Source organism: Spermophilus citellus (genome assembly GCF_964194105.1).
Source record: "Spermophilus citellus genome assembly, chromosome: 18".
Taxonomy (NCBI): domain Eukaryota; kingdom Metazoa; phylum Chordata; class Mammalia; order Rodentia; family Sciuridae; genus Spermophilus; species Spermophilus citellus.
This window is the reverse complement of record NC_138200.1, coordinates 53,706,922-53,724,048: the sequence shown is the minus strand read 5'-3', so window position 1 is coordinate 53,724,048 and position 17,127 is coordinate 53,706,922. Positions and strand designations below refer to the sequence as shown.

Below are 17,127 nucleotides of genomic sequence, written 5' to 3'. Positions count from 1 at the left end.
CATTTACTGAGTCCTGACAGAAAATATTTAAGAGATTGTAAACACTATAGTTATTCTGCATTAGTTAATGCTTTAACTGAGAACAATCTATATGTCAAAAGTAACTTTTAGAAATTAACTAAAAAACTTTTTTAATGTGTTCTGTGTTCTAATAGTAAATACACATACATCTTTCAAAATGGAAAAATGGAAAGCTATTAGGAGTGTTGCCCCTGGTAGGCTAGAAATTGACAAACTACCAGTGACCAAGGAGAGATCTTTATTTGCTGCCATGAAACACTGTCATCAGATTCTGCACCACTTGTCAAAGATAAGCAATTTACATATACACTATGATTTCTGCCTTGAAGCTGGAATTTATCTTTTGCCAAATTTTTAACCCCTTCACAATTCCAAATATTTTAAGCTGTTATACTTCATATGGCAAACTCATTCTCATTTGAACTCTGGTTGGTTTATCCTCTCTTAAATAAACATTTATTGATCCCCTACTATATGGTAGATACTGTACAAGACACTGGTCTTAGAGCAACCATGTCAAATAAGTAACTAAACAAATAAAATCAAAATAGCATATAATACTATAATAATAGAACACTGCACTAAAGGGGAGTGTCATCTCTGTTTTAATCATTGTATTGAGTTAATAATTACTATGAAAAACTGCTCAAATAGTAATTAAAGTAGCTAAGCTTATTTTAGGGTAAATTTACTTAATGACAAGTAGTTATCCATAAAATACAATGCTAGTTTATTAGATAACATTAGACTATAAGCTAAAAGCAAGGTATTTTATATTTTACTACTTATATTAATCTTTTTAAAAATATTTTTTAGTTGTAGGTGGATACAATACCTTAATTTTATTTATTTGTTTTTATGTGGTACTGAGGATTGAACCCAGTGCCTCACATGTGCTAGGCAAGCGCTCTACCACTGAGCCACAACCCCAGCCCTACTTATACTAATCTTTTTTTTTTTTAGTTGTAGAGGGACACAATACATTTATTTATTTATTTTATGGGGGGTGTTGAGGATCAAACTCAGTGCCTCACATATGCTAGGCAAGCATTCTACCACTGAGCAACAGCCCCAGCTTGACTTATACTAATCTTAAAAAGAAAAGTGGGGTGGGGTTGTAGCTAGTGGCAGAACACGTGCCTAGCATGTGTGTGGCACTGGGTTCAATCCTTAGCACCACATAAATAAATAAATAAATAAACAAACAAACAAACAAATAAATAAATATAAAAAGTATTTCTAAAACTTCCTACATAAGATGGCAATGAAGCATGTACAACTAACTATTCTACTCCTTCCTGAAATCCAATTAAAAACAACAGCAAAAGGGGATTACCTTTTAATCAAATGTTTTGTTTGTTTTTGTACTGGAAATAGAACCCAGGTGCACTTTACCAATGAGCTATATCCCCAGTTCATTTTATTTTTTATTTTGAGACAGGGTCTCACTAAGTTGCAAAGCTTCATTTCAAATTTGGGATCCTTCTGCCTCAGCCTCCTGAGTCTCTTGTAATCAATTTTAATTTTATTTTTAATCAACATGTAATACTTGTTCGGCTGGGCATGGTGGTGCATGCCTATAATCTCACAGACTCAGGAGGCTGAGGCAGGAGGATCACAAATTCAAGGCAAACCTCAACAACTTAGCAAAACCCTGTCTCAAAATAAAAAAATTAAATAAGAGCTGTAGATGTAGCTCAGTGGTAGAGCATCCCTGGGTTTAATCTCTTAGTATCACCTACATACACACACATAAAAGTCCAATTTACAGGATACGATGTGATGTTTCAATACACATACCTTATATAATGATCCAATCATGGTAAATAGCATATTCATCACCTCAACCATTTATTGTTTCTTTCAAAAGCCTTTCCTCTAGCTATCTTGACATATCCATTATTGACTACAGTCACCCTATGTGCAACAGAACACCAGAACTTATTCCTCCATGTAACTCTAACTTTGTATCTGTTTACCTACCTCTCCAGCTTCTGGTAATCATTATTCTACTCTCTAATTTTATGAGATAAACTTTCTTAGATTACACTAATGAGATCATTCGTTGTCTGTGCCTGGCTTACTTTACTTTACATAATGAAATCCAGGTCCAACTATGTTGTCACAAATTACAATCAATTTCATTCTTCTTTTTTTTTTTGTACTGTGGATTAAAACTCAGGAGTGCTTTACCACTAAGCTACATTCTCAGCCCTTTTTAAATTTTTTGAGACACAATCTTGCTAAATTGCTTAGGGCCTCACTAAATTGCTGAGGCTGGCTTTGAACTTGTGATCCTCCTGCCTCACCTTCCAGAGTCAGTGGGATTACAGGTGTGCACCACTGTGTCCAGCAGTTTCCTTCTTTCTTAAGGCTGAATAATATTCCATTGTGTATATGTACCACATTTTTTTGTACCACATTTTCTTTATCCATTCATCTGTTATTGAACACCTAGGTTAAATCTATTTCTTGTCTAATGTGAATAGTGCTACAATAAACATGGGAATGCAGACATCTCTTTGAAAAACTGGCTTCATTTTCTGTTCAGATCTGTTACCCTTTTTCTTTTCTTTCTGAAAAAAGCATCTCACTATATTGCCTAGGTTGACCTTGAAGTTGCTATCCTCCTGCTTCAGCCTCCTGAGTAGCAGGGAATATAGGCATGTGCCACCATGCCTGGCTAGATCTGTTACTTGTTTTTATTTTTTACATTATTTTAGAATTAGTATTATTATTTAGTACTGAATACTGAACCCAGGGGTGCTTTATACAGATCTACATCCCCAACCCGTTTAATTTCTTATTTTGAAACAGGGTCTCAATAAGTTGTTTACTAAAGGGCCTCACTAAATTGCTGAGGCTGCCCTTGAACTTGTGATCCTCATGCTTCAGCCTCCAGAGTTGCTGGGATTGCAGGCATGTGCCACATTGCCTGGCCTGTTACTCCCCTTTTATTGAGTTGTTTTCTTATTTTTGAATTGCAAATTTTATTTATTTTAGATTCTATTCTAGCCCATTTATCTGGTAAGTATTTTGCAAAGACTTTTTCCTAATCTGTGGCTCGTTTTTTCAATCTCTTACAATGTCTTTTGCAGAGAAGATGTCTTACATTTTATTTAAGTTCAACTTGTCAATTTTTACTTTATGGATTGTGCTTTTTGTATTGAATGTAAGAAGTCTTCACCATACTTAAAGAGGATTTTTTTGTAATATTTATTTTTTAGTTATAGGTGAACACAGTATCTTTATCTTATTTTTATGTGGTGTTGAGGATCAAACCCAGTGCCTCATACTTGGTAGGTTAGCACCCTACCTCTGAGCCACAACCTCAGCCCCTTAAAGAGGATTTTTAAAAAGCATAATAATACAAGCTTAGGAAGAACAGGAAAGGAACAACTATAGCAAAATTTTAGAAATTGGCAAAAAGACAAGGGAGTTAAATGACTTTTCAGAAAAGTCTGATAAGTCCCAGTCAATTCATGCTACATAATCCCTAATAGGCTGGGAACTTAGTGGCACCAGTTACCTCCAAAAATGGGAATAAAGCATGCAGCTAATATAAAGTGGCTGGATGTGCCAGACACAGTGGCCCACAGCTGTAATTTCAGTGATTTGGGAAGCTGAGGCAGAAAGATTGAAAGTTCAGGGGTATCCTCAGCAACTCAATGAGACCCTATCTCAAAATAAAAAGGGTGCCAGGCGTGGTGGCACACGATGTAATCCCAGTGGCTTGGGAGGCTGAGGCAGGAGGATTGTGATTCAAGGCCAGCCTCAGCAACTTAGCGAGTCCCTAAGCAACTCAGCGAGATCCTGTCTCAAAATAAAATATTAAAAAAGGGCTAGAGATATGGCTCAGTGGTTAAATGCCCCTGGTTCAACCCCCAGTACCAAAATAAATAAATAAATGAAAAGGGCTGAGATAGCTCAGTAATAAAGTACCCCTGGGTTCAATTCCTAGTACCACAAAATAAATAAAGTGGCTGGTGGAAAGTCTGTTTCAGGGCTGGGGGTTGTGGCTCAGTGGTAAAGCGCTTTCCTAGAATGTGAGAGGTACTGAGTTCGATTCTCAGCACCACATATAAATAAATGAGTAAAATAAAGGTCCATCAACATCTAAAAAAAAAAAATATTAAAAAAAAAAAGGAAGTCTGTGTCAGCACTCCCCATACCCTATGGTCAGAGGACTGCGTATAAATAAATGAATAAAATAAAGGTCCATCAACATCTAAAAAAATATTTAAAAAAATAAAACAAAGTCTGTTTCAGCACTCCCCATACCCTATGGCCAGAGGCTACCCTACCCTCATCTTAGCAAAGGATTCAGTCTACCTTTATCCCACCAAACTGGATGGGAAAGACAGTAATGTCATTAGTTCAGACAATAAATCATCAGGCTGAAAATTTTCTAAAAGGGCTATTTCCACCTGGTTGCTTTGATGCTGTAATCAGCATAATATCCTTTAAACACATGATAAAAGTTCAGTGGCAAAACCACTGACAAGAAATTTCCTATAGTACTCCTACCAACCTACTTAGCACTAAAGAAAGAAATCAGTTCATCCTTCCCTATGCACAAAGTGTTTACCTTCTAAAAGTTTTTCTACCTCATACAGTTCCTGGGATAATTTCTCAAATGTGTCTCCTTTGAAATTCTAAATTCTGGGCTGGGAATGTGGCTCAAGCGGTAGCGCGCTCGTCTGGCATGCGTGTGGCCCGGGTTCGATCCTCAGCACCACATACCAACAAAGATGTTGTGTCCACCAAAAACTAAGAAATAAGTATTAAAAATTCTCTCTCTCTCTCTCTCTCTCTCTCTCCTCTCTCACTCTCTCTTTAAAAAAATTTTTTTCATGATGTGTGTCCCTTTTTTTTTATTAGTTGCTGATGGACCTTTATTTATTTATATGTGGTGCTGAGAATCTAACCTAGTGCCTCACACATGCTAGGCAAGCACTCTACTACTGAACCACAACCCCAACTCTGTGTGGTCTCTTTTATTATTACCAAATATCTCTTAATATTTGACTCATTCTTTTTTGTATTCCTTAAGACTTATAGTTATGGGCTGGGGATGTGGCTCAAGCGGTAGCGCACTCGCCTGGCATGCGTGCGGCCCGGGTTCGATCCTCAGCACCACATACAAACAAAGATGTTGTGTCCGCCGAGAACTAAAAAATAAATATTAAAAATTCTCTCTCTCTCTCTCTCCCCTCTCTCACTCTCTCTTAAAAAAAAAAAAAAATCTATCTTCAAACTGAAAACAGCTCAAGTGACCATCAATACAAAAGAAAAATAAATAAATTCACACTTCCTTTGACAGAGCTGGATAAAATTAAGGATGAAAAAGCTACAAATGGGAATCAACCTAGATGCCCTTCAATAGATGAATGGATTAAAAAACTGTGGCATTTATACACAATGGAGTATTACGCAGCACTAAAAAAACGACAAAATCATGGATTTTGCAGGGAAATGGATGGCATTAGAGCAGATTACGCTAAGTGAAGCTAGTCAATCCTTAAAAAACAAATGCCAAATGTCTTCTTTGATATAAAGAGAGCAACTAAGATCAGAACAGGGAAGAAGAGCATGAGGAAAAGATTAACATTAAACAGAGACGAGTGGGGGGAGAGAAAGGGAGAGAGAAGGGAAACTGTATGGAAATGGAAGGAGACCCTCATTGTTACACAAAATTACATATAAGAGTTTGTGAGGGGAAAGGGGGAAAAAAAAAACAAGGGAGAGAATTAAACAACAGCAGATGGGGTAGAGAGGGAAGATGAGAGGGAAGGGGAGGGGGGATAGTAGGGGATAGGAAAGGTAGCAGAATACAACAGTCATTAATATGGTATTATTTAAAATAATTAAAATACCAATTTATGTAAAAATGTGGATGTGTAACCGATGTGATTCTGCAACTTGTATTTGGGGTAAAAAATGGGAGTTCATAACCCACTTGAATCAAATGTATGGAAGATGATTTGTCATGAGCTTTGTAATGTTTTGAACAACCAATAAAAAAAAAAAAGAAAAAGCTACAAATAATTTTATAGACATTATCTTATTTATACTTATTCATTTTTCCAGTTTCAAATAGGTAAATTATAATTACATATAATGCTGGGATTCTTTGTTATATAGTCACACATGAACACAATATAATAATATAATTTGGCCAATATAATTCCCTCTTTCTGGACCTTTTCCTCTACTCTTCTGATATCCCTCTAATTTTCATGAGATGCCCCCAATCATTCTTCCCCTTTTCCTCTTTAGCTTCCACATATGAGAGAAAACATGACCTTTGAATTTCTGAATTTGGCTATTTCACTTAACACTTTTTTTTTTTTTTTTTTTTTTGGTGGTGCTGGGGATTGAACCCAGGGCCTTGTGCATGTGAGGCAAGCACTCTACCAAATGAGCTATATTCCCAGCTATTTCACTTAACATAATGTTCTCAAGTTCTATCCATTTTCCTACAAATTACACAATTTTGTACATCTTTATGACTGAATAAACTCCATTGTGTGTATATACCACATTTTCTTTATCCATTCATCCACTGATGGACACCTAGGCTGGTGTTTGGCTACTTTAAATTGTGCTGCTATAAACATGGGCATGCATCTATCACTATAATAGGCTAACTTTAATTCTTTAGAATAAATATCGAGGAGTGGTATAGCTAGGTCATATGGTGATTCCATTCCTAGTTTTTTGAGGAATTTCTATGCTGATTTCCATAGTAGTTATACTAATTTACAATTTCACTAACAAGTGTTTTTTTCTCCACATCATCTCCAGCTTTATTATTGTTTTCTTTCTTGATGAATGCCATTCTAATTGGAATGAGATTAAAAAAATCTCAGTGAAGTTTTTATTTCCGTTTTCCTGTTGCTGAAGATATTGAACATTTTTTCATATATTTGTTGGCCATTTGTATCTCTTCTTTTGAGAAGTGACCATTCATTGAGTTATTGCCCATTCATTAATTGGGTTTTTTTTTTCTTTACTGTTAAGTTTCTGAGTTCTTTATGTAATTTTGGATATTAATCCTCTGTCAAAAGAGTAGCTAGCAAAGGTTTTCTCCCATCTGTAGGTTCTCGCTTCATATTTTTAATTGTTTCCTTTGCATGCAGAAGCTTTTTAATTTGATACCATTCCATTTATTAATTCTTGATATTATTTCCTAAGCTTTCAGGGTCCTATTGAGAAATCATTGCCTGTGCCTATGTGTTAGAGTGTTGACCCTACATTTTCTTTTATGAGTTGCATATTTTCTGGTCTAATTCCTAGGTCTTTGGTCCATTTTTAGGTGACTTTTGTGCAGGGTGAGAAATAAGGATCTAGTTTCATTCTTTTACATATGGATAACCAGTTTTCCCAGAACCATTTGTTAAAAAGGGTCTTACTATGCAAACTTTTCAAACTTTTTTTCATTAAATCCTCCTATAATCTTGATTTTATACAGGAGGAAATCAAGGTATAGACAAAACAAATAGGTTGGTCAAAATTAAAAAGCCCACATTCCTCATTCCAATATTTTAACTTTTATAACTGAGGTGCCACTGTCAATAGTTCTACGTACTTTTTCTGCCAAGACATATAGCATAGATATTCACATTCTAGTAATTATACATAATTCGTGCCAAACTATTTACAATTCTACTGTTTTTCTTTCTATAAAAAATAAAGTTAAAATATTGTCATATGCTGGGCACAGTGGTGCACACTTATAATCCAGGCAACTCAGGAGGCTGAGGCAGGAAGATTGCAAGTTTGAGGACAGTCTCAGCAACTTAGCAAGGCCCTATTTCAAAGTAAAAAGTAAAAAGGGCTGAAGATGTACCTCAAGTGGTAAAGCATCACTAGTTTCATTTCCCAGTACCATTAGAAAAAAAAAAATTCAATCCAACTCTCTCATTTTGTAAAAGAGGAAACTGAGGTCAAGAGAAGTAAACTTGCCAGGGTAAGAGTGCTAGCTGAGACAGCCAGATATATAATGCAGATCTCTGACTCTACAATATAAGAATTTTTCTTATTTTGTTTTTTAAACTGAATGGTGGCAAACACACCTGTAGTACTAGCTATCTTGGGAAGCTAAGGCAAGAGGATCATTTGAATCCATAAATTTGAGGCCTGTCTAAACAATATATCACTTGAATCCAAGAGTTTGAGGCCAGTCTAAGCAATATAATGAGACTCCCATCTTTTTTTGACTAAGCATTAAACCCAGCAACACTTTACCACTGAGCTAAGTCCCCAGCCCTTTTTATTTTTAGCACGGTTTCACTAATTGGTTAGAACCTCACTAAGTTGCTGATGCTGGCATTAAACTTGTGATCCTCCTGCCTCAGCCTCCTCAGTTGCTGGAATTACAGGCATGTGCCATGTGCCTGGCTCAAAAAAATACCCGTTTTTTTCAATTATAAAGTACTGTAGTTTTTTTTTTTTTAAGTTCATAGTTTTTGTTGTTGTTGTTGTTTTGTTTTTTAAAGCAATAAGCTTATAGAAAAGTATAAAATGAATAGAAGTCCCAACTTTCCTTCTACCCTCTATTCCCATTTCATTGCCTAGGGGTAAGCACCATTAACAGTTTCTTGTGTGTCTTTTCAAAAAATGAATCTCTCATATTGAAGCTTTCCTTTGTATAATTTAGTTAATAGAGTCATGTATGTATTTTAGCAAGTCCTTAAGTTGGCAAAGCTGAAAGTACCATGTTGATGTTCTTGTTAGGTACAGCTCACCTGTTTTCCAGATCCGGCATGCTTAGGTTTCTAGCAGCAAAGCACATTTTGAGAGGGATGACCTTCCTGTCCTTGGTGCTGTTCTGGTGTTTCGGAGAACCAGAGTCCTCACTGCCACTAAAGCTTGGTGACTGGGGAGCTGCACCCTCCCATGGCAGATCTGATACTAAGGATGGCTTCTTGATATATGGTGTTACTTCTCGGATGAATTTTACTATAAACAAATATCAAAGAAGAATTTTAGTATTTTTATTTCCTATGAAAAATAAGAACCAAATTACACTTTTTTTTTCTGCCAAGACATAGTATAGATGTTCACATGTTGATGAGTATAACCAAAGTTATGCATAATTCCTTCCTCACTACTATTCTCACACTGTTTTTCTCTTCTCTAAAAAGAATACTATATGGCAAGTTAGTAATATCATCATAGGAATAACCTTGATGATATATCACATATAGGCAATATCTAGAACAAAGTATAAAACAAAGGTCAAGAGCCATGAATCTCCTTGAGATAGATTCAGTGCCTCCTATGACAGTAACGTGTAGCTTTAGACTTAACATTTATAGACTTCTCAGTGCTTTCACCCATTGGTTCACTATCTACTGAAGCCCAAATGAGACAAATTTAATCTCTCTTCCACATGAGAATCTTTCACATATCTGAAAGACAGATTATATCTCTCCCTTCTCTGTACTAATCTAAGTATATCAAGTTCAATTCAATTCAGTCAACATCATCTACTAAGAGCCAGGAATTAGGTAGTCATCAAGTATCTAAGAAGAAAGGAAGCATGGATTCTGCTTAGAAGGAATGCCCAGTCTACTGGGGAACAACTATGTAAAACAAACAAATCATTGCAGTTCTGAAAAAAATAGACACAAAAATTAAATATAGGGGCTGGGGTTATGGCTTAGCAGTAGAGCACTCGCCTCGCATGTGCAATGCAAGGCCCTGGGTTCGATCCTCAGCACTACATATAAATAAATAAATAAAATAAAGGTACTGTGTACAATTACAAAAAAAAATAAGTATAAATAAAATATATTCAAGATAAACACAAAGCAGACACAACTGATCACCTTGCTTATTCAAAATACCCTATTTCCATGAAAGTAGCCCCAAATTAAAATATGGCTTTTAGTAGATAGGAAACTTTTTTCTTTTTTTGGTACCAGAAACTGAACCCAGAGGGACTTAACCACTGAGCAACATCCTCGGTCCTTTTATTTTTTATTTTTGAGACAGGGTCTCACTTAAATTACTTAGGGCCTTGCTAAATTGCTGAGGATGGTCTTGAACTTGCAAACTTCCAGAGTCACTGCAATTAATGGTGTGCCCCACTGTGCCCCAATAGGAAATTTTTTTCTTTTTAAGTTCAGTTTTAGGACTCATAAAATACTTCTTTTATTTCAGTCATGACTGTCAATTTTTTAAAACATTTTTTATTTTTTGGAAGTAGTTGGAAACAATACCTTTATTTTATTTATTTATTTTTATGTGGTGCTGAGGATTGAACCCAGGGCCTCGCATGTGCTAGACGAGCACTCTACCGCTGAGCCACAACTCCAGCCCTGACATGTCATTTTTGAGGCACAGTATTCTTGTTTTTAAAAAGTAGATAAACTGAAGATCACTAAAACCTTAAATAGCTTAACAGCTGAGGCTGTGTATGGTGGTGCACGCCTGTAATCCCAGCAGTTCAGGAGGCTGAGGCAGGAGGATCTCAAGTTCAAAGCTAGCCTCAGTAACAGCGAGATGCTATGCAACTCAGTGAGACCCTGTCTCTAAATAAAATACACAACAGGACTGGGTATGTGGCTCAGTGGTTGAGTACCCCTGAGTTCAATCCCTGGTACTGCCCCCCACCCCCCAAAAATAAAATAGTTGAAATTCCAGCTACGTTGTCATGAACTGAAATCGAATTCCATGCTTGTATAAGTTTATAGGATTGAACCCAACTACTGTGTGTAATTATAAAACTCTAATAAAAAAATTCCAACTACTTGGAAGGCTGATAGAGTAAGATAACAAAGTTTGAGGCTAGACTTAGCAATATCCATTAGACTCAGCAACTTAGTGAGACCCTGCCTCAAAATCAAAATAAAAAGGACTGAGGATGTAGCTCAGTGGTAAAGTACCCCTAGGTTCCACTTCCAGTACCAAAGAAATAAAATAATTAATTAAATTTTTTTTTCGTTGTCTACGGACCTTCATTTTATTTATTTATTTATATGCAGTGCTGAGTATAGAACCCAGTGCCTCACTCATGCTAGGCAAGTGCTCTATCACTCAGCTATAACCACTGCCCTAGTTAATTAAAAAACAAAACAACAAACAGAAAAAAAAAAAGGCTGGAGGTTTTATGGTAGAATATTCCTGGGTTTAATCCCTAGTACCATAAGAAAAAAAAATCGAATGTGAATAAATCTATCATCATTACCTCTGTTGATATAATACATATTATATCATTATTCTACTTCTTTCAAATTCCAATGTGATAGATCATTAGAGTAGCATCATAGTTACTGAAAACCTAAATAGATCATTGTCAATGCTTATCAATATCAAAATACCTAGTATTAATTATTTTGTAGCATTAAAAGTTATAAACCTCAAAAAAAAAGAAAAAGAAAAAAGTTATAAACCTGTGAAACTTTACTATTAAATAGATTAGTATATATGAAAAATAACTAGATGTTTCTAAAAACCTACCTAACAACTATCCTTAAAAACTGTCTCTCTTTTGAATAGGTAATATAGGTTAAATATCCCTTATCAGAAATGCTTGGGAACAGAAGTGTTTCTGATTTTGGAATATTTCCATATACATAATAAAATATCTTGGGGATGAGACTCAAATCTAAACACAAAATTAATTTAGGTTTCATACACATTACATACACAGCTTAAAGGTAATTTTATTTACAACAGTTTAAATACACCTGCATTTTGATTGTCACATGAAAAGGTGGAATTTTTTACTGTGGTATGATGTCTGAGCTCAAAAAGCTTCAGATTTTGGAATGTTTTGGATTTTGGAATGTTTTGGATTTTGGGTCTTTGGATGAAGGAAGATCAAGCTATACATGCTCACAAAACAAAACTCAAAACTTCAGCCCACCTCTGAAGGCAACCACTATGTGGTCTTCCAGAGAGATGCTAGATATGCTAAGCATATGTAAAAATAAGACATACATTTGTGCATCTCTATATGATGTACACATATTTCACACAGTGGCAATATATATGCTCATTGTTTTCCATCTTGCTTTTTATATTTTATGATACTGACAATACTATTCCCTATTTTTCTTTGTCTTTTATGACCAGTCAACAGCTCTACCACACTGTGTGGTGATGGAGACATCTTTGGAATTAGACATGGTTCAAATTCTAACTACACTTGTCTACTTTAAACCTATGTGACCTCACTTGACTGTTCTGAGGTCCCTAAATAAGCAAAATTTCTAGGCACACACTAAATATTCAATAATTCGTAGGTGGCTTTCTTTTTCCTTCCCTGACTTGAGCAGGGGTGCAGCCAGTGTATCCCTTGAGCAGCTGACTTGGGCTTTTCAAGACATAATTTAACCCTGTGCTTTCAATAGATTATTTTGTTTATTTATTTTTTTTAATGTGGTGCTGAGGATCAAACCCAGGGCCTCCCATGTGCTAGGCAAGCGCTCTACTGCTGAGCCACACAATAGATTATTAGATCACAAGAACTTGGCAGAAATTCCTAAGGTTTCTAATGCTTTTTGAACATTTAAGGCACTATATCAACTATTGGGCTATCAACTGGGAAAAATAAATACATTCTAAATGTCTATCCTAGAGTATTACAGTGATTAGAAAAGAACCTTTAGGGGTTGGAGATGTAGCTCAATGTGTGAAGTCCTGGGTTTAATCCCCAGAACACGGGGGCAGGGAGAAGGAAAAAAAAAAAAAAAAGGAAGAAGGAAGAGCTGGGTGCAGTGGTGCATGCTTGTAATCCCAGCAGCTCAGGAGGCTGAGACAGGAGAATCTCAGGTTCAAAACCAGCCTCAGCAACTTAGTGGGGTGTTAAGAAACTCGGTGAGACCCAGTCTCTAAATAAAATACAGAAAAGGGTTGGGAATGTGGCTAAGTGGTTAAGTGGCCCTGAGTTCAATCCCCAGTACCAGAAAAAATAAAATTTAAAAAAAGGAGAGGGAAGGAGGATGAGAAGGAGTAGAGAGAGGAGAGGGAAGAAGAAAAGGGAAAGAAGAAGCAGGGGAAGAAGAAGCAAGGGAAGAGGAAGAGGAAAAAGAAGAGGAAGGCTTCCTCTCATCCTGAAAGTGTCACCTCTCCTAGTTAGAATGACAAAAATATACATGTACTGTACACATACTTGAAAAGATGCTAAGAAGCACTTTTATCAAGATAGTGAAGTGTTTAAAGATAAATATAGGATTACGTTTTAAAAGTATATCCTATATATTTGAAATTTTGTGTTTATATTATTTATTTATACCAGTGATTGAACCCAGGAGCACTTAACCACTGAGCCACATTCCCAGCCTGTTTTATATTTTGAGACAGGGCCTCACTAAGTTATTGTGGCTGCTTTTAACTTGTGAGGTTCCTGCCTCAGTCTCCTAAGTGGCTGGGATTACAGGAATGTGCCACTGTACCCAGCTGGGTATATTATTTATTAAAAAAAATTTAAGAAATGAAGAAAACTTATTCTGAAATCTTTCAAACTTTAAGTGTGGAAGCTGCCATAAACTGAAATCTTGTTTGGCCTTCAAAATTTTTAATGTACTGGATGAGCTCCCTGATCCAACTGATTCAAGTTCTAATGAATAAGGTTACAAGGAGTTCCATGTCTGAGACATTAGACAGCATCTGATTTTAAAATGCATGCTGTTTATGTGCCTTTTTAAAGTTTATCCTGAAAATCCTTCATACTGTAGATCCAGGCTATGGTTGTTAAGTATACACATTACCTACCCTCATAAAAACCAGCCTCATATGATCATTATTTTCTTCTTTTAATATTTTTAGAATACCTTTATTTTATTTATGTTTATATGATGCTGAGGATTGAACAAAATGCCTCATGTGTGTGAGGAAAGTGCTCTACCACTGAGCTACAACCCCAGCCCAGCCCCATTTTCATCTTTATCTCTTATTGTTTTCTTTTCTTTCTTTCTTTTTTTTTTTGGGGGGGGGTACCAGAGACCAGAGATTGAACCCAGGGGCACTTAGTCACTGAGCCACATCCCAGCCCCCCCCCCCTTTTTTTTTAGTTTTTATAATTTCATTTTATTTATTTATTTATTTTTTTTGGTACTGGCATTTGAACTCAGGGGCTCTCAACCACTGAGCCACAACCCCAGCCCATTTTTTTTTTTTTTTTTTTTTTTTTTTTTAGAGACAGGGTCTCACTGAGTTGCTTAGCACCTCACCATTGCTGAGGCTGGCTTTGAACTCACAATCCTCCTGTCTCAGCCTTCTGCAGGCATGTATCAACACACCCAGATCTTATTATTTTCTTAACCCAGTTGGGATCTTTAAGTTTAAGTGAAACTAGACAGGTCAAACAATGTGGGGTACCATTACTCCTTTTGCTTTTGCAAGCAAGCTTGTTTCTGGGTTACCTCAAGGCAGAAGATGTGGCTTTGCATTCTACACAGGAATGAATTATGCTGACATCACTGTTAAAGTATTCTCCCAAGAAGTTTTCTCCTCAACCTCATCCCAAGCTCCCCACACCCTAATCGGCAATCTGATAGCCACCAAAAACATTAGGGAGGAATTACTTTACTTTCAGTAAAAAGCCTTTTACATTCTCAATTTGCAGGTTTTTTTCAGTTCAAGTCTCTTAGCCAATTGGGTTTTGAGCAGACTGCATTCTAGGACTTGGTGATATGAAGCTTGAAAGGATTCCGAGTGCCTCTAATTTTACTATGCTTCAATTTAAAGTTATCAACATGGGCTGGGGTTGTGGCTCAGCGGGAGATCACTTGCCTTGCACGTGTGAGGCCCTGTGTTTGATCCTCAGCACCATATTAAATAAATAAATAAATAAAGATATTGTGTCCATCTACAACTAAAAAAATGTTAAAAAATAAATAAAGTTACATAACACATTCACCAATTTATTGAACTCCCACTGGGTACCATGAGCTCTTCAGGCACTCAGCACACACCAGTGGAAAAAACCTGCAAAGCCCAAACAAATATAAAGTCCAATCAATAATGCAATTAATAAGTTAATGATATTCTAGAGAAATGAAAACATGTTCAAACAAAAGCCTGTACAGAAATGTTTTTAGCAGCTCTATTCATAAGTTACAAAACTGGAAACAACCTATATTTCTTCCAATGTGTAAGTGAATAAACTTAGAGCTCTAAAACAGAATACTATCAGCAATGAAAAGTAATGAACTATTGATGATACATCAGCAACTCTGATGAATCTTAAAGGTATTATGCTGAATGAAAGAAGCCAGTGTCAAAAGGTTATATAATTCATGATTCCATTACTGAAAAGATATAACTATGTGAGGAAGACCAGATCAGTGGTTTCCAGGACTGGTGGGCAGATATAATTATAAAGGTATAACATCACAGTTTTTTCCAAGTGATGAAAATGACCTGTGTCATGATTGTGATGAGGGATATAAGAATTTATACATGTGTCAGAATGCACAGAACTGAAGCCAGCACAGTGTGCATACCTATAGTCCCAGCAATGTGGAAGCAGGAGGATAACAAGTTCAAGCGAGCCTGGACAACTTTGTAAGACCCTATATCAAAATAAAAATGAAGAGAGATAGGGGTGTAGCTCAATGGTAAAGTGTCTCTGGGTTTAATCCTTAGTATCCCCCAAAATAAAATTCACAGAACTATATACCTTAAGGGGAAAATGTTAATTTTACTGTTTAATCATGTTATGGTTTGGATATGAAGTATTCCCAAAAAGCTCCTGTGTTGATGTAGGAATGTTTGGTGGTCAAATTAGATTGTAAGAACTGTAACCTAATCAATCTATCCTAGTTTGAATGTACTGACTGGTTAACTGTAGGCAAGTGGGGCATGGCTAGAGGAGGTGGGTCAATGGGGGCATGCCCTGGAAGGATTCATCTTCCTTGTGGCTCCTTTATTTCCCTTTTTTCCATTACCTCTGCTTTCTGGCTTCCATGAATAGAATAGTGCTCTTCCACCACACCCTTCCGCCATTATGTTATGCTTTATCTTGGGCCCAGAGCAAAAGACTTGGCCGACCACAGATTAAACCTCTGAAACTGTGAGCCAAAATAAACCTTCTTCCCTTTAGCGATCGTGCTACTGCTTGAGCCACATCCCCAGCCCTTTAAGTTGTTCTTGTTGGGTATTTTGGTCACAGTGATGCCAAGCTAACACAGATAATTACAAAAATTTTAAAAATAAATAAATTATATAGTAATGTTACAAGACGTTAAGTATTATGGAAAAAAGAAAGTAAGTAAGGGAGGGGTAAATCAGCAGTGAAAGGGGGTCAGTTTGCTACTTTAAATATCATGGTTAGGGTAAGTCTAATTAAGAAGATTTTTCAACAAAGTCTTGAAGGAGGTGCAGGAGTTGGTGAAGTGGATATTTGAAAAAGCATTCCAGGCTGGAGTTGTAGCTCAGTGGTAGAGCACTTGCCTGGCATGTGTGAGGCCCTGGGTTCGATCCTCAGCACCACATAAAACTAAATAAACAAAATAAAAGCATTGTCCATCTACAACTAAAAATATTTTAAAACAAGAAGAAGAAGAAAAGGCATTCCAGCCAGAGTTGCAGTGTTAAAGTAGTAAGGAAAACCAGTATGACTGAAGCAGGGTAAGTAAGAGGGTCAGAGTAAGTGGAGTCACAAACGTAAGTGGGAAGTAGAATCTGTAGGGCCTTTTAAGTCATTGTAAGAATTCTGAATTTTATTCTTTTTTAATTTTTTTTTGGTACTGGGGATTTAACCCAGGAATGCTTTACACTTTATCACTGAATTACATCCCCAGCCATTTTAATTTTTTTATTTTTAAGCTGGGGATGGTAGCACATGCCTGTTATCTCAGTAGCTCAGGAGGATGTAAGCTACTGGGACTGTGTCTCAAAATAAAAAATTAAAAGGGGCTGGGGATGTGGCTAAGTGGTTAAGCACCTCTGGGTTCAATTCCTGGTACAGGTCTCCCTAAGTTGCTTAGGGCCTTCCTAAGTCACTGAGGCTGATCTTGAACTTTTTTGATTCTCTTGTCTCAGCCTCCCAAATGCTGGGATTACAGGCGTATATGCCCAGCCTCTGGGTTTTATTCTGAAATGGGAGGCCATTGGAAGGTGTTCTGTGTGACTACTGTGTTGAAAACA

General features: G+C 36.5%; 1 protein-coding gene across 1 annotated transcript in view; it reads right to left on the bottom strand.

Annotated features, from left to right (window-relative positions):
- Window positions 1–17,127, bottom strand: part of SNTB2 (syntrophin beta 2) — an 80,709-nt gene that overhangs the window by 18,778 nt on the left and 44,804 nt on the right. The window contains exon 2 of the mRNA XM_081275524.1: window positions 8,772–8,985. Coding sequence (XP_081131650.1) covers window positions 8,772–8,985 — 214 coding nt within the window. The remainder of the gene's footprint in view (window positions 1–8,771; window positions 8,986–17,127) is intronic.